Here is a 23832-nt window from a genome sequence, read left to right on the forward strand (position 1 = left end):
TGGAAAATAATATCGTACGGAAAACTGAAGATACATTGCTCATTATCTGAGTAGGACCTTAAAGCCATCTCAGTGGTTCAGACAATTTTTTTAATACACCTAAATCTGCATTCATTGTCGAGCAGCATGTTTGGAAGCCCTGCATCTAAAAACTAAGTATTTAACATATAAAAACATAAATTCTCTTAAGGTTTATATTTTGGAGAGTTATATATAACCCATGATGTTAAATAATGAGAGGACTATAGGTGACCAAGATCAAATGAATGAAGACATCTTTAAATTTTTGGAAAAGTCTTTGCTGTTGGAGATAAGGATGGAGATTCTGCTTCCTCAGCTTATACCCTTTTCAGTATAGGAGTGCACTGGCTGGGTGTGTGTGTCAACTCCACACAACCTGGAGTTATCACAGACAAAGGAGCCTCCCTTGAGGAAATGTCTCACGAGATCCAGCGGTAAGGCATTTTCTCAATTAGTGCTCAAGGGTGGGAGGACCCACTGTGAGTGGTACTATCTCTGGGCTGATAGTCTTGGGTTTTATAAGAGAGCAAGCTGAGGAAGGCAGGGGATGCAAGCCAGTAAGTAATCCCTCCATGGCCTCTGCATCAGCTCCTGCTTCCTGACCTGCTTGAGTTCCAGTCCTGACTTCCTTTGATGATGAACTGCAATTTGGAAATGTAAACCAAATAAGCCCTTTCCTCCCCAATTTGCTTCTTGATCATGATGTTTTGTGCAGGAATAGAAACCCTGACTAAGACAAATTGATACAAGAATAGTCGAGTATTCCTGTGACAACCTGACCACGCTTTTGTTAGGAGGAATGTGGGTTTGGGACTTTGGAAAGCAGTGGAATGCTTTAATCCCAGGAGACAGGCGTGCAGATCTCTGTTCAAGGTCAATCTACAGAGCAAGATCCAGGACAGCCTTAGGCAGTGAAGGAGTTGGAAAAGAGGAAGCTAATGATAATGTAATAGAAAACTGGGGCCTTGTTCCAGCACCTGCAAGCAGCAGGACTCAGTAGTTTCGGCCATTAGACTCTGGCTTTAGAGTCAAGAATAGAAACAGACTGCTGTGACAGTTGATGCTGGTTAGCTGGAGCTAAGAAATTAGTGGTGATTAAAAAGAGACCAGCATCACTGAGATGAAATTTTCTGGGAAGTGTTTTCTGAGAACACAAGGAAGCTGTGTTACAGAGATAGCCAAGGTTGTACCTCCTGCCGCAAGCACTTGGTAATGTGTGAGAGTCACCCCGGTGGTACTGGTGGTTGAGGGCAGGAAGGGGTCATGAGGAACAGCCTAGGTTTGGCACTGTGAGATGCCATGGAAGGTGAAGGTGCAGCCTCAGTTGTAGTTGACGGCCAGGACTGAAGAAGGGGTCATGCAAGAGTTGAAGTTTGGCATCTTGAAGAGAGCTTACAGGTTATTGGTGAAACCTAGTTGGAGCAGAAGACCCCAGTACCATGGGATGATCACCAAGAACAGCAGTGGCAGTGGCAGTGGCAGTAGAGTGGATCGACCTGAGCTTAGAGTGCTACAGAGGGCAGAGCTGGAGAAGTGATGCCAGTCCATTGGAGGAGCCCAGAAGATCGTGTGTGGATCCCAGACATTGAAACATGAAGGTGTAACATTGAAGTTGCTTTGGAGGTCCCGAGATGTTAGAGATGCCAAAGCTCTGGGTTATCTGCTGAGGAAAGCTATTAACAGGGAGTGGAACCAGCCCAGGAGAAAGAAGTTTGTTGCAGTCAGCAAAGACGAAAAAGGAGTGGAGAGCTGAAAACTGCTTTGACATCAGACATGGAGATGCAGAGTTTCTCAGAAGAGACCTTGAACTGTGGACTTTTAACATTGTTGAGACTGCTATAGACTATGGAGACTTTAGAAGTTATACTAAATGTATTTTGTATTATGCTATTTTTAGGTATGGCCCCCATAGACTCACATGTTTGGACAAACCTATAGGGAACAAGGAGTGGAATGTGATGGTTTTTATATACTCCTATTTGCAGATGACATGATAGTATACTTAAGTGACCCCAAAAATTCCACCAGAGAACTCCTAAACCTGATAAACAACTTTAGCAAAGTGGCTGGATATAGAATGAACTCAAACAAATCAGTACCCTTCCTCTACTCAAAGGATAAACAACCCAAGGCAAAACTAGGGAAATGACACCATTCACAATAGTCACAAATAATATAAATACCTTGGTGTGACTCTAACCAAGCAAGTGAAAGATCTATATGACAAGAACTTCAAGTCTCTGAAGAAATCCAAGAATATCTCAGAAGATGAAAAGATCTCCCATGCTCATGGATTGGCAGGATTAATATAGTAAAAATGGCCATCTTGCTGAAAGCAATCTACAGATTCAATACAATCCTCATCAAAATTCCAACTCAATTTTTCATAGAGTTAGAAAGAGCAATTTGCATATTCATTTGAAATAACAAAAACCGCAGGATATCAAAAACTATCCTCAACAATAAAAGAACTTCTGGGGGAATCACCATCCCTGACCTCAAGCTGTATTACAGAGCAATAGTGATAAAAACTGCATGGTATTGGTACAGAGACAGACAGATAGACCAGTGGAATAGAATTGAAGACACAGAAATGAACCCACACACCTATAGTCACTTGTTCTTTGAGAAAGGAGCTAAAACTATCCAATGGAAAGAAGACAGCATTTTCAACGAATGGTGCTGGTTCAATTGGAGGTCAGCATGTGGAAGAATACAAATTTCCCCACTCTTATCACCTTGTACAATGGTCTAGTCCATGTGGATCAAGACCTCAATATAAAACCAAATATACTGAAACTAATAGAAAAGAAAGTGGGGAAGAGCCTCTTACACATTTGCACAGGGGAAAATTTCCCGAACAGAACACCAATAGCTTATGCTCTAAGATCAAGAATCAACAAATGGGACAGCATAAAATTGCAAAGTTTCTGTAAGGCAAAAGATACTATGAATAGGCCAAAATGGCAACCAACAGATTGGGAAAAGATCTTTACCAATCCTACATCCGATAGAGGGCTAATATCCAATATATGCAAAGAACTCAAGTTAGACTCCAGAGAACCAAATAACCCTATTAAAAAATGGGGTACAGAGCTGAACAAAGAATTCTCAACTGAGGAATATCAAATGGCTGAGAAACACCTAAAGAAAATGTTCAACATCTTTAGTCATCAGGGAAATGAAAATCAAAACAACTCTGAGATTCTACCTCACACCAGTCAGAATGGCTAAAATCAAAAACAGGTAACAGTAGATGCTGGTAAGAATATGGAGAAAGAGGAACATTCCTCCATTGTTGGTAGGATTGCAAGCTGGTATAAGCACTCTGGAAATCAGTCTGGAGGTTCCTCAGAAAATTGGACATAGTACTACCTGAGGACCCAGCTAAACCACTCCTAGGCATATATCCATAGATGCTCTAGCATGTAACAAAGACACATGCTCCACTATGTTCATAGCAGCCTTACTCATAATAGCTAGAAACTGGAAAGAACCCAGATGTCCCTTAACAGAGGCATGGATACAGAAAATGTGGTACATTTACACAATGGAGTACTACTCAGCTATTAAAAACAATGACTTCATGAAATTCATAGGCAAATGGATGGAACTAGAAAATACCATCATGAGCAAGGTAACGTAATCACAAAACAACACACTTGGTATGCACTCACTGATAAGTGGATATTAGCTCAAAAGCTTAGAATACCTAGGATACCATTCACAGACCACATGAAGCTCAAGAAGGAAGGCCACAGTTTGGATGCTTCAGTCCTTCTTAGAAGGGGGAACAAAAATACTCACAGGAGGAAATATGGAAATAAAGAGTAGAGCAGAGACTGAAGGAAAGGCCATTCAGAGACTGCCCCACCTGGGGTTCCATCCCATATACAGTCACCAAACCTAGACACTATTGTGGATGCTAAGACGCATGCTGACAGAAGCCTGACATAGCTGTCTCCTGAGAGGCTGTGCCGGAGTTTGACAAATACATACAGCCAACCATTGGACTGAGAACGGGGTCCCCAATTGAGGAGTTAGAGAAAGGACTGAAGGAGGTGAAGGGGTTTGCAACCCCATAGGAAGAACAATATCAACCAATCAGACTCCCCCAGAGCTCCCAGGGACTAAACCACCTACCAAAGAGTACACAAGGGTGGACCCATTGCTCCCTCTGCATATGTAGCAGAGGATGGCCTTGTTGGGTGGGCATCACTGGGAGGAGAGGCTCTTGGTCCTGTGAAGGCCTGATGCCCCAGTGTAGGGGAATGCCAGGGTGGGAGGGAGGGAGTGGGTGGGAGACCTCCTTCATAGAAGCAGAAGAGGGGTGATGGTATAGGGGGTTCCCGGGAAAGGAAATAACATTTGAAATGTAAATAAAGTATCCAGTAAACGAAAAGATAAAGTAAAGATAAAGATAAAAGAAGAATGGCCTTGTTGGAGTGGGTGTGGCCTTGTTGGAGTGGGTGTGGCCCTGTGGGTGTGGGCTTTAAGACCCTCATCCTAGCTGCCTGGAAGGCAGTATTCTGCTTACAGCCTTCAGATGAAAATGTAGAACTCTCAGCTCCTCATGCACCGTGCCTGCCTGGATGCTGCCATGTTCCTGCCTTGATGACAATGGACTGAACCTCTGAACCTGTAAGCCAGCCCCAATTAAATGTTGTCCTTATAAGAGTTGCCTTGGGGTTTGGAGAATTGGCTCAGAGGTTAAGAGCACTGACTGCTCTTCCAGAGATCCTGAGTTCAAATCCCAGCAACCACATGGTGACTCACAACCATCTGTAATGGGATCTGATGCCCTCTTGTGGTGTCTGAAGACAGCTATGGTGTACTTATATAGAGTAAATTAACAGTTCTTTAAAAAAAAAAAAACATGGTCATGGTATCTGTTCACAGCAGTAAAACCCTATGACGAGGAGGGAATCTGATTTCCTATGCTACCAGAGGTGCACAGCCATGACAATGGTGAACACGTGTTTCACTTTCTGTTGCTTCTACTGTTTCTTTCCTCTCCTTCATTTTTCTTTTCTCTTTCTTTCATGGCTGCTCGTTGGAACTGCTTGAGACACCTTAAATGCCCAAGTCCTACTCAACCATAGTAATTGATATGGAGTATGTCCAGAATTCAGAGTCCAGGTGCCTTTAATGTATGGACGTATATTTAGCCTTCCCACAGGATATGACAGGTACAGTTTACATAGAAATTGAGGGCCCAAGAGTTCAGATACAATTTTACAGGACAAGAGTCTAACATTAGTATTTTGACTCCTTAGTTCATATTTCTAAGCACTAACTGGTTCAGCTTTTAAATCGCTCCTTTTCCTCTCTCATGTGTCGAAATAGAATTACAGAAAAATAAATGAAAGCCCCACCCAGCCTTATATTCTATTGAGTGATCATTGTTCTGTCTACCACTGAAACAGAATTCTTAGGGGTTGGGGATTTAGCTCAGTGGTAGAGCGCTTGCCTAGCAAGCGCAAGGCCCTGGGTTCGGTCCCCAGCTCCGAAAAAAAGAAAAGAAAAAAAAGAACCAGAATTCTTCACAATCTAACCTGCCTCCTCTTCCTCACCAGCTTTCTCGGGTGCATTTCAGTCAGTGATTTTACCCTCCGTCCTCTGCATACACCTTTGTTACAAAACACCACTTTCTCCACTGTACCTTTGCTTCCTGTTTACTCCATCTCCTTGGCTAGTGTTGGACCACAGGAAATATACTGAGTATACTCGTGCTTCAATATTTCATGTTCTTACCCCAAATGATCGCACTGTATTAGCCTCTGGCTTTGATCCAATGTCATGTGGTTAGAGAAGACTCCCTAACGTGTGCTTCCTTGTTGGCCCATCTACTCCTGTCCTTGTCCAGTGAGTGTGTAGCACCAGGCTGTAGGGTGTCGGCTCACAGTTGTGGAGGACAGGTACTCTTGTCCTCTGGGCAGCATTAAGGACTCAACTGAATTTCTTAAGTGATGCATGCCTTGGAGGTGGGGGAGGCACCTCAGTTACGAACTCTGTTGTTTGGGAGGAAACGTCCAGGTGGTGTACAGGCCCCCCCCCATTATCCTCGATGCTTTCCACTCCCAGTGTCGGCCATTCATTGGAAGAATAGTATTGAATACGAACCGGCAAGTCGTTTGCGCGTTTGCTTTTAAGATTTACGTACGTGTTGAGTGCAGATGGGTGTTTTGTCTGCATGTATGTCTACACATCAGAAATGGGCATTGGATCCCATGGGACTACAGTTGTGATCTTCCATGTAGGCGCTAGGACTTGACTCCGGAGCTCTGGAAGACCATCCATTGTTATTGATCACTAAGCCATCTCTCCAGCCATGCAAACCAGGATTTTGCAAATAGCACTAACAGTCATATGTGTGCCACTGCTCATTGGATTCTTGACTGAGTTTTTCAGAATTTTACATTTATATATTCAAGGCATTTCACAAAGAATATTTAGATGGGGAAAAAACAGAAAACAGCCATAAAAAATAGTGCTACAGTACTGCCTTTAAAACGAGGTCATTGCTATATAAATCATTTTTGTTAAAATACTTAAACTTGTTTATCCTTAATGAAGTGATTCTATAAGAAGTGAATAGTATTTATTGAGTGAATACATTATTTCAACAAACAACCATCAGTATTTTTGATTTTCATGTTATGTTTGTAGAAAGGTAAATTTATAGCAGTTCAGGTAGAAATAAAGGATTATTAAGTGTTTGTGTGTGAGGCACTAAGCTGCCGCAGTCTTCACCGTTACAGGCTGTAGGTATGCTCATTCACTCACACACACAGGCGAGTGGTGGATGGGTTGGGAAATGCTACATAAGTTGTTACTTGTTAGTAACAGATTGGTAAAGCTGACTCCAAGCAAAGGCTCCTTCTGTTACTAAAATATTTGGACATGTTTAATGGAAAGAAGAGAAGCACACAGGCCCCAGGATGTATTTAGCATCCACATAGTCACAGCAAAGCTGAGCTGGACTGATCTGCAGGGAAGTTACAGACCTCTGTGTTTTTCTGTCTTAGTAGGAAACACCTTTTAATATAAATAGTGTAGGGCTGGAGAGATGGCTCAGCCGTTAAAGGCTAGGCTCACAACCAAAAATAAATAGTGTAGAAGAAATAAAAACAAAAAGCCTTTTTAATAAATAAATTATTTCTTCTTCAGGCTTAATTCTAAATGATTTCAACTTCCATAAGAATTTCCTAAAGCCAAAGCTTACCGAGTAAACCAATTGTACTTTATATTTTATTGAAAGCCACTGGTTAAACTTAATCAGATTTCTAGAAATAAAAAGTTTGGATTGTACTTTATATATCTGTATAGCATATTGACCAATGTTTTTTTCTTTCCTTTTTTTTTTTTTTTCTTTTTTCGGAGCTGGGGACCAAACCCAGGGCCTTGCGCTTGCTAGGCAAGCGCTCTACCACTGAGCTAAATCCCCAACCCCGACCAATGTTTTTTATGTCACAGCTATCAAATGGAGTATTTGATGCACAATTTCATCTCTGCAGATAACTAATTTTAAAATCACCAGTGTTCAAATACATGTAAACAGCGTTGTGAGGAATAGTTTGAGGTTATGCCATTAGCAATCTGATTTTCATGTCAGATTTTCATGGGGGCATGTCACTAAATCACATACAGTTTCTTGACAAGCATATTATATTTGGAGGCTGCAGTAATTTCTCTAGGCTTGCTGTAGCAGTCTTTGTAGATTTGTTAAATCATTCCAAGCCCTCAGTTTGAGAATAGTTGAATGAAGTCTTGTTTTCAGCCTGCAGATTAATGCAGAAGACCTGCGTTCCATTTGTCTTTGTCCACTCCCTTCACAAACTTCTGGACTGAAGGTTTTGGGTTTTAACAAAAGTTTGTCTTATAATTTGCATCATTTTCTCCCTTATCAGGCCCATTTTGGATTGGAATTGAGTGGTCTTTTTGTTATGTTGTGTCATCTGAACCACTTGCTCTGATATATCTATCTGGAATATAGTCTTCCTTACTTAATTTTATGGAGGAAAATGTATTAGCATTTTGGTGGCCTTTGCCAAGCTATTGGATCTGATTTTCTGATATCATTTAAAATTATTTTTGTGAGTATTCTTGAAGAACGCTCTTGAAATTAATTGCTTGCGTTGCGTTCTAGGTGAAAAGAGGACATCTGTTCCAACCCTGGGGAAGCAGTAGCCTCATTGTCCTTGCCATTTTAAACTGCAGCAGCAACTTGGAGTTCAACAATGAAGCAATGATATCTGAGAACAAAGGAGCTCTTGCCAGCTAAATGTCAGCGCATCTCATGTGATTAGATAAAACACTGCAGCAGACCTGCGTGTCAGCCAGCACAGTGAGGATGTGTTCTTCTGACACCTTTTGTTGGAAGCAGCTTTAGGATAGATTATTTAAACTTTATGTATATGAAATCCAGTAAAAATGAGCGAAGCCCCCAGATTCTTTGTTGGGCCTGAAGATGCGGAAATCAATGCTGGAAACTACCGTCGCTTCTTCCACCATGCTGATGAAGAGGAGGAGGAGGAGGAGGAGTCTGTAAGTTGCTGCTTTCTCTCCTGATGAAGCAGGACAGTGCAGAATGTTCACTGGTTGCCCCTACGACAAACGGATACTTTCATTTTAAATAAGATTACTTTTCAATGTGCAAATTTGTTTTTAAAAGTTTTAAATTTAAAAAGCATACATAATATAAGTAGACAGGATATTAAAGATTGCTAGCAATAATAATGGTAGCTAGCATAAGATCCTTACTTAGGTTAGTGACAGTAGAGTTGCTGTAAGATACTAAGGAACGACTCATCTAAGATTAGGAAACGCCACAAGACTATCTCTAAGCCTGCATATGTGTGTGTAAGAAACGAATGTATCCAGTGTCTTGTGTGCATTGAATCTTAGAAGGGGAGCACATCTGTTACATTCAGTCCTTGTTCTCTTGGTCCACTGTGTTTCTTAGTCCACATTCTTCTTGCTCTCTTGCCCTCAGGCAGAGACTGTTTTAATTTGAGAACCGATTTGAAATGCAGGCATAAACTATATGTCAAATTTTTCCTTAAATTTCAAATTAAAAGTAGAATCTCATTTTAAAAGAAAATCCTACCAAGCTTGGTAAAAATGGTAAGATCAGTCTGTGGTCTGTAGTAGCAATTAGACAGTTATTTCTGTCTGTGAGGAGAGCAGAGCTTTTCATAGAGAAGCCTTTGAGAGCTAGATGCAGTTACACTCTTATCTCTTTCTGCCTCCGGTTAGGAGGCATTCTTCTGTAGCAGTGATGTTCTCACTGAGCGTCTGTGAGTGAACTTTGATAATCCCTGAGGAAGTGAGCCCTTCACAGATGTTCTTGTCACGTGTTTTGCTGTGAGAAATAACCAGTAGAATTGACCTGTGAAATCTCCGTTAGGAAGGGGATAGCGAGCCCTTTCACAATTCTTCTTGATGAGGAATAAAATGACTAGGGGGTCATAAGATGGACGATGAGGGGAAGTGGAGATAGTAGACCCCAAGATGGTCACTGTCTATATTGTTTGATTTAGAATCAAGTCTAATACTCATTCAAACTCCAGTTTCCATGTTAGAAGAGGCAATGTGGAATTATTTTTCTAAATGTTAAAAAAAGTAAGAACAATTTAATCCCCACTTTTTTATTGCTACATTCAAGGGGAAGTTTTGCGAACCTCCTTTGAACAGCTTTATTACGTAGTGTTATATGAAATACAAAAAGTCACGAACTAGAGACAGTCTTATGTGGTTGATAGAACTCTTACCCTCCAGAAGATGAAGTGCAAAGAATCAAGATTGAATATACCAGAATCTTGTGAGGCCCTCCCTCCGTATGTTACGGTTTATATGGTGCACGTTCAAGTCTGAATGTTGATTTGGTTACAAGGACAAAGATTAGGGAGATCATTGAGTAGGAATGTCAAGCATGAATACTGGAGGGTGTGTCAAAGTTCATTGCGTCTTCTAGCAGTGGGCTCAAAGCTATCTAAGTTCCAAAAGCTGTCTGTGACCAGCCAGTGTCCCAGCTCAGTCTACAAGAAGACTTACTACTGTGTAGCTTGGTAGCTGGAAGGGCATTTGATTTTAGATAACTAGATTCCTTCTCTGACCCTCACCGCCCTTTCAGTTGGAATAGATGGAGTTTTGGTCTCATTTGCATGTTTCTGTCTGAAGATAGTTATTTAAATAAATGCTGCTGCGAGCAGGTGAAGAAGGACGGTTTATTTGCACCTTAAACTTAATTGAAAACAGCAGCAATATGCTGTGGGTGGGTGTTTTCTTAAGTTTTTTCAGATTTTGTAAAAATTTATTTTAATTGTCATGTATTAAAAGTGACCGAATGTTGCTGACTTCAGTAGTGAATATGTCAGTTTTACTGATTCCTGTTCCTCATATTCTTCTGAAAGGAAATTACAGTAGCGATATTTTAGAACGCTTATTAAGACAGCTTGTCATCCTGCTTTCTTTTCCTTTTAGCCACCAGAAAGGCAGATTGTGGTTGGAATATGTTCCATGGCCAAGAAATCCAAATCCAAACCCATGAAGGAAATTTTGGAACGGATCTCCTTGTTTAAGTACATCACAGTCGTGGTTTTTGAGGAGGACGTGATCTTGAATGAGCCCGTGGGTGACTGGCCTCTGTGTGACTGCCTCATCTCTTTCCACTCGAAAGGTACTGAAGGCGGACGGAGGCGCCTCCTCTTACTTGGTTGTGGACCAGTTATAGAGTATTGGATAAATGGGAAATGAAGCCAAGACACAGAGAAGGGAGCTTAACGTCTTGATATAGTCCTTTCTGATCCTCTGAGTGTGTTTCTGAAGAGTTCAGTGTCATAGCTAATGTGACTTTTAGCTTCTCTAGACTTTATCAAATGTCCCCACACCACAGTTCTCATGGTGTGTATTATATACGTGTTTAACTTAGTTAGCTAATAACCAAACATTTGGGTAATTCCTAGTCTTTACTGTTACAGGAATGTTGTGATTGACTCTTTTAATATATACCTTCGTTTGAACACATCTGCAGATAAATGCTCCAATTATTAGATACTTTAAGCTCCATATTTCCACCACATAGAAAGTGGCCTGGTAGTCTTTATATAAGTGTGCATACTTTATTTGTCAAGAACTTTCAATTAAAAATTTAGGGCTTCTTTGCCATTTTTTAATTGAACGGCGGTAGTGGTTAAGTTTAAGTATTAAGTTATTGCTATCAATTATTAATTATTGCTATTTCTGAAAATTTTTCAAATTTTGCAATTACTTGGTTTTGCTATTAATAAGCTTGTGAGGATTAGAGTTTGTATCTGAATTATTACCTTTTACCACCCTACCTCCCAAATAGTTTTGAGCTGTGCTGTTTTTTTTTTTTTTTCTGTATATTGATAACGAAGATTGATTTTCATTTTCAGTAAACCTAGTCTGACCTTGGTTGGCTGAGACTTCTTGAGAAACTCTTAAAATTTTCTGCACATGAAAATGTTCTTCTCGTACTGTTACATGGTTCTCTGTGAAAGCTGTTAGCTCCTAACAGCTCCCTGCTGTGTCTTAGGAAAACTCTGCATGTTATCCATCAGCAAGAGACTATTTTAACCAGAATCAAAGCAGGGGCTATGGCAGGGGCTTTCCCTTTGCCCTGTTCTAGTAGAAGCTTGAAATCATGACATTGAGACATTTACAGGTGCAGAATTCTGAGGCTTTATAGAGTCCAGCTGCTGCTTAATGCATTGTTAAAGAACTAAGAGAAATTTAGGAATTCATTTTAACTGAACATGGCTTTTTGATTAGAATTTTAATACTTAACATTTCTAAACCTTCATATAGTGCTGCAGAAATGTAATGTCCTCATAAGCAGTCAATGTTCATAATCAAATCATGCACTGTCCGGCTGAATGACTTTTATCTTCCATAGAGGAGATATTGATGAGAGAATTGTCACTTAAGGACAATAAAAAGTAGTATTCTTTGGAAGGTTATGCCAAGTTTTCGAATTATCTTATATACATTGAAAAGCTTTTAATCCTGCAAGAACTAGATGGGTGTCATGCTCAATCTTACGTAGGTAAACAGAGCCAGGATTTAAGCGTGTTTCCCCCCCCCTCCTCATCTGCTATGGCACATTGTAGAATGTTAGTGGTCAATCTCTGAAATTTTTATAGTTTTTTCAAATCTATTATAATCACACCTACATTTGACTCATTTTCATTATTATTAATGATTTTAGTAGTCTAGAAATTTGGGGTGATTAGTTCTGTATACTGAGGCTACCCAGCAGCAGCAGGCTTCTGTTCATATCTTTATTGTTCGCACATTTTATGGTGTACACATCTATTTTTGGTTTTGCTTCTATTTTTAAAGGTACTGTCAGCTCTTTCATGTTTAGACATTAAAATATCAAAGAGGCTTGTATATTGAGAATATTTTTAAAAGTCAAGTGATGTGAAACATTAGTCATAGATTTCTCTTTATATAATCTTTATATAATGAATCATCTTACCTTTCTATCAGGTGTCTTTAAATCAGATACAGGCTAATGTGTCATAGCCAGTGATTTGGTGTGGCATATCAATGATATTAACCAAGAAAAGTTATTTTAATAGTATAAGTTAAATAAAAATGTACATATTCTTTCATATCTTTTATAGAAGGTGGTTATGTACATAATGAAATTGTTTTTTTAGGGGAGGTGGCATAATTGAAGTTGATAAGTTTATTGATACCAGCTTATCTTCAGATTGTACAGAGTATGATAATAATATGTGTTCTTAGGATTTCCACTGGACAAAGCAGTTGCCTATGCAAAACTCAGGAATCCATTTGTAATCAATGACTTGAATATGCAGTATCACATACAAGATAGGTGAGTGAAGTTGGCTGACCCAAGGGAAAAGAAACCACGGCTTCCTTAGTAACTCGTGTACGCTGACACAGTGTCAGACGCTCTCACATACGGTCCTTGTGTCCTTAAGAGAATACATTTATTAGCAAACTTTACCTATGAGGAACCTTGAGAACTGAGATCATCCACTTGCCTAGTCACAGGTCGTCCCCTAAGTAGTGGGACAAGGAACTGGACACCAGTTGCTTAACTTCCAAAGCCTACTAAATCTCCAAAATTACAGTCACTTGTCACATGGCTGATGATTAATTACATGGAGTCCGTTCATTGTAACTGATGGTGCTTATGGTGACGTGTACCATTACAGCAGGTTGTTACTACACATCTTAACATTCATTGAGCACAGGCTTCTACATGAAGTTATTGAAAGGGTGTGTGTTTGTCTGCTTCATTTAATTGATATTTTGTTTTGGTTGCTACATACAGTTCTATTTCCCATGAGCATTCTACTTTTGTGTTATAACATGACATTACTTATATTACTTACATGGAAAAACATAGATACTAACTTCACATGAGGGTAAAATCATTTTTCTCTTAGCATCCTATGAATATTTTTCTGTGGTATTAAATATTATTTTATGGTAAGGGTTTTAGTAGGCTATATTTTGCCTTTGGGATTTATCAGTCTTACTTGACTATTTTTCTTTATGCGCGTACATTCTTAAAGTGTAGTCTTTTGATAAGCTACAAAAGATTCATGCATTTTGGTGAATATTTTGTTAGGAGCAGTTTGATATTTGAAATACTTAGGAAAGCAAAAAGGGTTACTATGCGGACCTCACGGAAGTTAAGAGTGATAACTTACGTGTGTAGGAATATAACATATTGTGAGATAGAGAGCCAAGCACTGAGGATGTTTCTCTGTTTCTTTAGAAGAGATGTTTATAGCATTCTTCAAGCTGAAGGCATCCTACTTCCTCGGTATGCAATTCTGAACCGTGATCCAAATAACCCGAAAGGTCAGAGAACTCAGCTCCGCGGCCTCCCGTTTGACACCCTTACTCTTGGTCACACCCTGCAATCAGCAGAAAGAGTTTCAGGACTCATGACAGTCTATTTAACAGGTTTTCTTAGTGAGTTAAGCAAACGTGGGCCTATGGTGGTGCACGCCTGTAACACCATACTCGGAGGGTGGAGGCAGATTGATGGGGAACTCAGCGTCAGAGTTGGCCGTATGTATTTAGTTCTGGGCCAGGCTGGGCTTCTTCACATTGTGAGACGCCGTCTCAGAAAACACAGCAAAACAAGACACTGTGAGCTAATGGCTATAGTACTATAGGAGTTATTATCTTCATGGTTTCTGTGTGTATAATTGTATGCCTGTGACTTGGGGGCTGACCATTTGGTATTGGATAATGGTTTAGGAAGCTCATCCCTGGGGAAGGCTGACCCTCACTCTCCGCAGTCATTAGTGGGTTCTGGTCTTTTCTCTCGGTTCTGGGGCTTGAGCCCAGGGCCTTGCACATGCTAGTCAGGCTGTTACTCTGCTCCTGCGCTGCTTCAGCTCTGGTTAATTTAGTCTGTAAGGCTGAGCTTAGTTTTCCTAGAAGCCTGCAAAGTCAGTTTTATGTTTGCTCTTGTAGTGATGTTATCTCAGTGATATAAGGGTATCTGAATTTTCTGGCGATTGTGCTTTGTGTTTAGAATGCAGCCTGATTGAAGGAGAAGATCACGTGGAAGTGAATGGGGAAGTTTTCCAAAAGCCATTTGTGGAAAAGCCGGTCAGTGCCGAAGACCACAATGTTTACATTTATTACCCGACATCTGCCGGAGGTGGAAGTCAGAGACTTTTCAGGAAGGTAAGCCTTTGTAACCTTCCTGTGAGCAGTCTTCATTCTTCTGTGCATTTTATTAAAGTGTGGTAAAGGGTCACCAGGTTGTTAATAAACTATGGTGAGATAATGGAACTGTCGTGGTTTAGAGGAAACTGACGGAACTGGGATAATAATTCCATTAAAAAGTATACTTTTCCATTACTGTGCTAAAACACCACAGCAAAAACTACTTCTAGAAGGAGGGTCCTAAGGATACTATATTTGAACCACGGTTCCAGAGCAGTAAGAGTCCACTGTGGTGGGAGAGGCATAGCAGCAAGCTGCAGGCATGGCTGCAGTCCCAGGAACAGAGCTCAGAGCTCCTGTCTAACAAGCATGAAGGACAGAGCTCTGACTGGATTGGCCTGCCCGAAACTTTATCCCCTCAAAGCCTACCCCAGGGAGGCACTTCCTCCACCAGGCCGCACCTTAGACCTACAAAGCAGCCACCCACCGGGCAGCAAGTGTTCAGTACCTGAGCCTGTGAGGGACATTGCCCTCCTAGCACCACAGAAAGGGAAGGTGAATAGAAGTCCTGCCTTCAGAAAACAAAGAAAGGTGCCAAACGTTTCATCAGTCTCCCACTTGTATTTCTATCAGACTAGAAATTAAGTTAAAGATAAGCTCCTTTTTACCGAAGTTATGTGGAAAAATTGCCAGTTCACACAAAAATAACATTAGTAATTTTCACACATGTAAGTGCATACTTAATTGTTCCCATAATAAAATTAATGTAAATCATATCTGAAATATGATGATATATTACTTTTTGTAATGACAAGGGTCTTCTTTTAAATTGGGTAGTTGGGAAATAAGCCCAATCCAACCTGCTCTAGCAGGAATGCAGTCTCTTAGTAATATGGTTTACTAACGTAGCAGCATTAGAGATGCGCTCATAAACAGTCGTGGTTTTGTGTGTTAAGGATAAGCAAAGGGCTAAAAAGATGGCTCAGCTGTTAAGAGCATTTGCTCAGAGCACCCCAGGAGGTTTTGTCTCAAAAGGAAAAAGAGAAAAACAGAAGAAAAAGTTACTCCTGGGATGAGAATACATTTAATAAATCTAACCTCATGAACATCATAGCTTAGTTGTATGTTATACTGCAAACAGAATATGATTATTTTCACTTTATAATTACCTGATTGGCCAAATGCTACCTCTAGCTGTTGTTCTCCAGCAGCATAAGAGAGTGTGACACTCAGAAGGAGGCTCACAGGCAGCTGCAAGTCCAGCCTTGGGGTGGAGCCTTCTGACCTCCACAGGCACTGTATATACGCTGTGTGTTTACATCCATGTAGGCAAAACACCAAGACATGTAAAGTAGACTATATCTTAAAGCAGAATGTAAATGCCCTTTAAATATCCATTATAGTGGCAAGTATTAGAGAGTGAAAATGCCAAGTACAGATACGACTAGGGAATTGAGGCCAGCGAGAGCTCTCTTATACATTCGTGAGACTCGGATAACATAGTTTCTAGAAGATTTGGCAGTGTCTGTCTAAGCACTGCATGAATAAACATGAACCTCCCAGGAAGTTCTTAGAAACAACTACAAATGTGGCCCATTTCCGTCATACGAACATGTGAAGCGGTAGCAATGCATTATGCAAGGAGCTTCGCAAACACCTCGACAGGGACTGAAGGGAAATGTTGTTTCTATGGTGGGAGCTCTGTCTGTAGCAGAAATAAACGCTCAACTGTTTTTGTTTGTGTGCTTGCATGTAAGTGTGTGTGTGCATGTGCGTGTGTGTATGTGTGTGTGTGTGTGTGTGTGTGTGTGTTACGCGTGTTTGAGAGAGGCCATGCAACTGGAGTTATACGTGGTTAGCAGCTGCATGATATGGGGCTGGGAGCTTGTATCCTTTGGAAAAGCAGCCAGTATGCGTAAGCACTGAGGATTCTCTTCAGTCCCCTAGAAACGTGATTTTTTATTTTATTTTATTTTATTTTATTTTATTTTATGCTTGTATGTAGTTGTTATGTTTAAGTAACAACTACAGAGAATATTTACTTCCAAATTTAAGTGTTATTCAATCTTCATGGTTAAAGTTGTTTAATAGTTGAGGATGGCTAAAGTAGATAGTAAATAAAGGTTACGTTTTAGATGTACTATAGAAAGGAGGGCACCGCCCTGACTTGGTGCTAATGGATATCTCTTCTCTCTAGATCGGCAGTAGAAGTAGTGTGTATTCCCCAGAAAGCAGCGTGCGAAAAACGGGGTCATATATATATGAAGAATTTATGCCTACAGACGGTACTGACGTTAAGGTAGGTATGTTTAGGATGATGGCATCGTGGGAGAAAGTACAGATGCTCCACGACTAATACTGATAAATGCCGTGTTAACTTAAAGACACTGTTAGCTCGGTATGGTAGTGTATTCGACAATCTCGGCTCGTAGGTGTGATGAGGAGGATCTTGAGTTTGAGGCAAGCCTTTGCCACGTGTCCAGTTCCGTGTCAGAGAATCTATTAGTGAGAATCTTATTTCTAAGAAGGAAGGAAGAAGAGTTACTGTAGGCCGAGAAACACTGAATGAATGTAACCCCGTGACCATCATAGCTCACATGCGTGGTGTACTGCGTGTAGAACATGCTTACCTCTCACTTGTGATGGCCTGACTTCCAAGCACTGCCTCTAACTGCTGCTGGCCAGCTCAGGAGAGAAGATGACACTATTGTCACTGAGCCAGAAGAAGCAGACATCTGAAGGATAGTTTCAACTGGAAGTAAGTCATTGTGACATCATCTTCGTCGGATTGAAAACTCACAAGTTCAGCTATCATAAGACCATGTAAATCCGAGAGCATATAGCTTTAGTTTGTATTTTGGGGTTACCATGTATTTTAGAGACAGATAGCTATTTAACTTCTGCCTTTTTGAGTGTTGTTATTCTTGGTACTAGTGATAGAACGTAGGCCCTTATGTGAGGTAGGCAAGCATTCTAACACTAAGCTCTCATTAGTTCAGACTTCTTGTTCTGTTTTATGTGGGGGACATCCCCGACAGCCGGAAGCCCAAGAACAGTGTTCTTAAAGGCTTAAAAGTAAAGCACCCAGTATTACAAAGATGACAGATTTTAGTGAATGTTACAAAAATGTGTAGGTCAAGTTTTACACACATATGATTCTTTAAAGGCTAATGAGTAGGACAATTCCAGGCTGAACATCCTAGTAGCTAACAAACAGTGGTGTGGCTCTGGAACAGTAATGTGATAGAAAACACCATTGCACTTGGACACCAATGAAGCTTACCTTTTCCCAGACAGCCTTTCTTGATGAGGCTGCCCTTTTTAAATTTATAAATCTGATCTTGAACTTGCCACAGGATAACGTGCATGTTTACAAAACTGCCATAGAAGCCATTTCTAACAACACATGCCATTCTGCACAGTACAAGTAAAGTTGAATGCCTTTCCTTTCCCAGAATGCCTTGTTGCTTCATTGCTCTGCCTTTCTATTTATCACCTCTGTAAACATGCCTTCCCTTGTTTTCCCTCCCACAAGGTGAATTCCCCACACTTTAAACAACCATGTAGACATTTCTTCTGTGTCTAAGAATTGCATCTTTACAGTTTTAGTACATAATGCCCAACTTTGTACTTATGTACAGAGAATAAAGTCTTTTATGCTGTATAAGTAATTATGTATAGTTACATGTATGTTATAACTTTTTGATATATTGAAAAATCCTGCCATATAAAACAGGATACGCTTATTAATAGTCTTCTATCTGAACTATTCTTAAATAGATATTTTTCTTTGACTTTATTGTTCCTGGTTATATATTTAACTAGCATCTACACTATAAATATTTAAACTTTCTGAAAGGTTTATACCGTGGGTCCAGACTACGCTCATGCTGAAGCTCGAAAGTCTCCCGCTCTTGATGGCAAGGTAGAGCGAGACAGCGAAGGGAAGGAAGTAAGATACCCTGTCATTCTCAATGCACGCGAGAAGCTGATCGCATGGAAAGTCTGCCTTGCTTTTAAGGTAAGATGCTATGCGAGTCATGCAGACCCGTGTATTCTAAGCTTTCCTTTTGGATGCTAGACCTTATCCGACTTGTAATTAGAGAAGCAAGCGGAGGAGGGAGTTCGTATATTAGAGTTCATATATGAGTCTGTAGGAATTCCTGTGGAGCTAACATCACTTTCCTCATTCCCAGCATATTCTTTCTGTATTACAGAAAAGTAATAAGCCTTGTCCATTTATTCAGAACATAGAGTTACAGAGTAAGATCACTAATGTATACTTTGGGGAGTGCCTAACATGTTCTTTTTCTAAATTGGTGATAAGTACTTTTTACTTTCATTAAATAAAAAAAGAACTATTTGAATAAAAATGACCCTCACTGTTTTATCCTTTGGCCTAATATTTAGTAAAACTTATTCCTGTGAACAATATACACGTTTTAAAGAAACCTCTTTGCTTCTAGTGTTTGACTCCCTCTCTTGTATGCTATAATTTATCTAACAATAGTGTATAGTAAATATTCAAGTGGAAGTGATGCGGCCTGTATTTAATGAAGGGTGCATCTTATCTTCTTAGAGAAGGCCTATCCCAGATTCATAAAATAGGCTAATGATATTACTGGTTATTAATAAAAGAGCTGCTTCTGTGTAGTAATTCTGTGTGAAGAATGATAATCTATAAGTAAGTTGTAATGCATTCTTATAAATTGTTTTATTGTACTAGGATTCCAAAGACTGGTATTACTCATGATAAAGGAATATTCTTAAGAAATTACAGAATCATAGTCATTCCAATGATACCTTGAAATTTCTACCTTGTTTTGAATAGCAAACAGTCTGTGGCTTTGATTTGTTACGCGCCAACGGACAGTCCTACGTGTGCGACGTCAATGGCTTCAGTTTTGTGAAAAATTCCATGAAGTACTATGATGACTGTGCAAAAATCCTTGGGTAAGCATTTGCTCCGTATCCTTCTCCTGTGTGCCTTTGTGCATAGTAGATGCTTACAGACAGTTAATGAATGATAAAAACAACTGGAAACGTAATTAAAACAACACATTTTATTTTTAAACTATAAATTATTGTAAACATGGCATTTTGTTAATGTGTTCAATTTACCTAAGTTTTCAGAATCAGGACTTGATCATAACATAATCACAATATAACATAATCAGGCTAATATAACCATTTGATAGTTTAACTTAAATTCTTATGTTTCTTTATCATGGCACAATTAAATGCCCACACCTATGTTTTGATTAATTAATTTTTCCTAATTCTTTTGGTCTTGAAGCAATATCGTGATGCGGGAGCTTGCGCCACAGTTTCATATCCCCTGGTCCATACCGTTAGAGGCTGAAGACATTCCAATTGTGCCAACTACCTCTGGAACGATGTGAGTCTCAGCTGTCGGCCTCAGTCCGAAGTTCCCTAGGCTTTCCACACTGGTCTGCCTATCTCTGAGTGACTGCTATACTCTGTGTATTCTCATGTGGTTCAGTTGGAAGCTGGGGGAATAGATATGGTTTTATAAGGGTATACTAGAGCTCAGACTTGCACTGAGGTCCTGAACCATGCTTGAGCAAGTGTAGAAGCCTCTGACATGGGTGGATGACGCTGGGAACATTGCACATCAGGTGGCCTTGTCTTTGTCTAGGTAAGTAAATCAGAGCACTGTTGCCACAGGGTTTGATAGCATTCTGCTAGGGAAAGTCACTCACTTTAATGTCTGCTTCATAGTCACAAGTTTACAGAAATCTATTACGGTGCTTCAGTATTATGAAAAATCCTAGTTGGGAGGAAAATGTACTTAAGTAGAAAAGAAAGAAAGAGAGAAAAGAAAGAAAGAAATAAACAAAAAGAAACAAACATACATTTTAGATAGTTAGATAGGTACTTAAGTGTATTTTCGAGGCAGCATTTTTGAATTAATTCAACACAGAGTACTTTTGGACTGTTAATGTCTTTCAGGAATGTATTCAGTGGTTTGCACTTTGAAAACTGAAATGAATTTCACTGTAGCACACTGCTAAGCACTCTTCTAGGTTGAATCCTAATACTGTTTTCTTAGATGGTAAGATCTGCGCGCACAGCAGCCAGCATAGCACAGTTGATTCTTGCTTTGATTCTTGTCTCGGCTGATGGCTCTTCAGGGCGGCAGCTGTTTAGTGACTAATGAGGCTCAGGTTAAGACTCCATGTACTGTAACCCAGGCTATGGTCGTCATCTCTGAAGAAGAAGGAATATTATGCAAAAATGACTATCACCCCTCTCTGGCTTCTTAATCTGTTGTAGGATTTGGTCTTCCAAAATTAAGAGAAAAAAAAAAACGTTTGATGTTAGAGAATTGGCACTAGAGGGTTTGTGCTTCTTTGTTTCGTTTCGTTTTGTGTCACTTTAGGATGGAGCTTCGATGTGTCATAGCTGTGATACGACACGGGGATCGCACACCAAAACAGAAAATGAAAATGGAAGTGAGGCATCAGAAGTGAGTCACAGGCTAGCGCTCGCTCTGCTCGCGTGCGGTTTGAGGCTTCCGCTGCTGCTGGCCCTTCGCAATGATGGAGCAGAATAGTTTTACTTGCTATTTTTTTTGTTTGTGAAAATATTTAAATCATTGACTGTGTATAAACTCAGTAAAGTACTGGGTATGTTAGCATCTAAAATTTATTGTGGGTGTATCTGGAACTGTCAGTCTACCTGCCCTTCATTCATCATTATAAATATATTCTACTTATTCTTAGTTTATTGGTTTTTACCTTGTACTGTGAGAAACAACATCTCAGCATTCCACAAGCAAATTTGTAGAAAGGTCCCATTATTTCTGCTCAGTGTTTGATATGGAAACCTGAGCCATTAAATATGTATTGACACTCAATGCATTGACAACAGAAACTATTTTCTATTTAATAGGATGCTGCTTGCGCTGTGCACACGTTTTGAAAGCACTGTAGTGGGTATTGGTTTGATGTGCTTTACCCATGCATTGAGTGTTACCGGGGAAAAGGGGCAGTTGCTAAGTGCATTAGGTACACGAAACACAGGTACTTGTGTTTCAGAGATGGAAGCAGGGGGGTCACTTGATGCTGACTGGGAAATAGGGAACAAGATTCTTTGCCAGGAAGACCAGGTGGAGGAAACCTAAGTTTGAGCTAAAAGAAGCAGCACAGCCCTTATGTTCACTGACCTCATTCCCGTATCTCTTGCTTTATTTGGTTGACTATTTGGTGAGGGCTATTGTTTTTTCTTTTTAATTGATAATTTTATTTATATTTCAAATGTTATCTCCCTTTCGGGTTTCCCCTCCACAAACCCCCCTATCCCGTTCTCTCGCCCTCCGTTTTTGTTTTTTAATAAAGTCTTACTGTGTTGCCCAGGCTGACCTTGAAGTCATGATCTTCCTGGTTCAGCTTTCCAAATACTATGATCATAGTTGTGTACAACATGTCCAGCTTCATAGCTAGAATACTGGTTATTGCAAATGGCTAACTGTCTTCTATCCTTTTATAAGGTTTTTTGATCTTTTTGAAAAGTGTGATGGATATAAGTCAGGGAAGTTAAAGCTCAAGAAGCCAAAACAATTACAGGCGAGTACTTGTTGCTGTTGTGTTGCTGTTGGTGTTGCTGTTGCTGTTGGGGTTGCTGTCGGTGTTGGGGTTGGTGTTGTTGTGGTTGTTGTTCTTGTTGTTGGTGTTGGGGTTGGGGTTGGGGTTGGGGTTGGGGTTGCTGTTGGTGGTGTTGTTGGTGTTGGGGTTGCTGTTGGGGTTGCTGTTGGTGTTGGTGTTGGTGTTGGGGTTGGGGTTGGTGTTGGGGTTAGTGTTGGGGTTGGGGTTGGTGTTGCTGTTGCTGTCGGTGTTGCTGTCGGTGTTGGGGTTGGTGTTGTTGTGGTTGTTGTTCTTGTTGTTGGTGTTGGGGTTGGGGTTGGGGTTGGGGTTGCTGTTGGTGGTGTTGTTGGTGTTGGGGTTGCTGTTGGTGGTGGTGTTGGTGTTGGTGTTGGTGTTGGGGTTGGTGTTGGGGTTGGTGTTGGGGTTGGGGTTGGGGTTGGTGTTGGTGTTGCTGTTGGTGTTGCTGTTGGTGTTGCTGTCGGTGTTGGGGTTGGTGTTGTTGTGGTTGTTGTTCTTGTTGTTGGTGTTGGGGTTGGGGTTGGTGTTGGTGTTGCTGTTGGGGTTGGGGTTGCTGTTGGTGTTGGGGTTGGTGTTGGGGTTGGTGTTGGTGTTGGGGTTGGTGTTGCTGTTGGTGTTGGGGTTGCTGTTGGTGTTGGGGTTGGGGTTGGTGTTGGGGTTGGTGTGGTTGTTGTTCTTGTTGTTGGTGTTGGGGTTGGTGTTGCTGTTGGTGTTGGTGTTGGGGTTGCTGTTGGTGTTGGGGTTGCTGTTGGTGTTGGTGTTGCTGTTGGGGTTGGTGTTGGTGTTGCTGTTGGGGTTGGGGTTGCTGTTGGTGGTGTTGTTGGTGTTGGGGTTGGGGTTGGTGTTGCTGTTGGTGTTGGGGTTGCTGTTGGTGTTGGGGTTGCTGTTGGTATTGGTGTTGGGGTTGGTGTTGGGGTTGGGGTTGGGGTTGGTGTTGCTGTTGGTGTTGGGGTTGCTGTTGGTGTTGGGGTTGGTGTTGGGGTTGGTGTTGGTGTGGTTGTTGTTCTTGTTGTTGGTGTTGGTGTTGGGGTTGGTGTTGGTGTTGCTGTTGGGGTTGGGGTTGCTGTTGGTGGTGTTGTTGGTGTTGGGGTTGGGGTTGGTGTTGCTGTTGGTGTTGGGGTTGCTGTTGGTGTTGGTGTTGCTGTTGGTGTTGGTGTTGGTGTTGGTGTTGGTGTGGTTGTTGTTCTTGTTGGGGTTGGGGTTGTGGTTGTCGGGGTTGTTGTTGTTGTTGCTCCTGTTGTTGGGGTTGTGGTTATTGTTGTTGGGGTTGTTGTTGTTTGTTTTAGTGTATGTTGAGTCAATTTTTATGGAGAACAATGTAAGACCTTAAACTCTTCACTAACAAACAGGAAGTCCTGGATATTGCCCGGCAACTTCTTATGGAGCTGGGACAAAACAATGACTCTGACATCGAAGAAAACAAATCAAAGCTGGAGCAGCTCAAGACTGTGCTAGAGATGTGAGTACAGTGCAGTTCTGTTTGCTTTATGGGACA

The 23832-nt window shown here is 40.8% G+C and overlaps 1 protein-coding gene across 50 annotated transcripts in view; it reads left to right on the forward strand.

Annotated features, from left to right (window-relative positions):
- Ppip5k2 (diphosphoinositol pentakisphosphate kinase 2) overlaps window positions 1-23832 on the forward strand; it is a 110143-nt gene that overhangs the window by 38251 nt on the left and 48060 nt on the right. For all 50 annotated transcript variants that reach the window (XM_087567408.1, XM_087567410.1, XM_087567415.1 and 47 more), the window contains 12 exon segments: window positions 8171-8568; window positions 10507-10702; window positions 12799-12889; window positions 13805-13890; window positions 14576-14730; window positions 16910-17011; window positions 18572-18733; window positions 19544-19665; window positions 20009-20110; window positions 21116-21202; window positions 22226-22301; window positions 23687-23796. In XM_087567408.1, coding sequence (XP_087423534.1) covers window positions 8455-8568; window positions 10507-10702; window positions 12799-12889; window positions 13805-13890; window positions 14576-14730; window positions 16910-17011; window positions 18572-18733; window positions 19544-19665; window positions 20009-20110; window positions 21116-21202; window positions 22226-22301; window positions 23687-23796 — 1403 coding nt within the window. In that variant the 5' untranslated portion in view covers window positions 8171-8454.

Source organism: Rattus norvegicus, chromosome 9, assembly GCF_021556685.1.
Source record: "Rattus norvegicus strain SHRSP/BbbUtx chromosome 9, alternate assembly SHRSP_T2T, whole genome shotgun sequence".
Taxonomy (NCBI): Eukaryota; Metazoa; Chordata; class Mammalia; order Rodentia; family Muridae; genus Rattus; species Rattus norvegicus.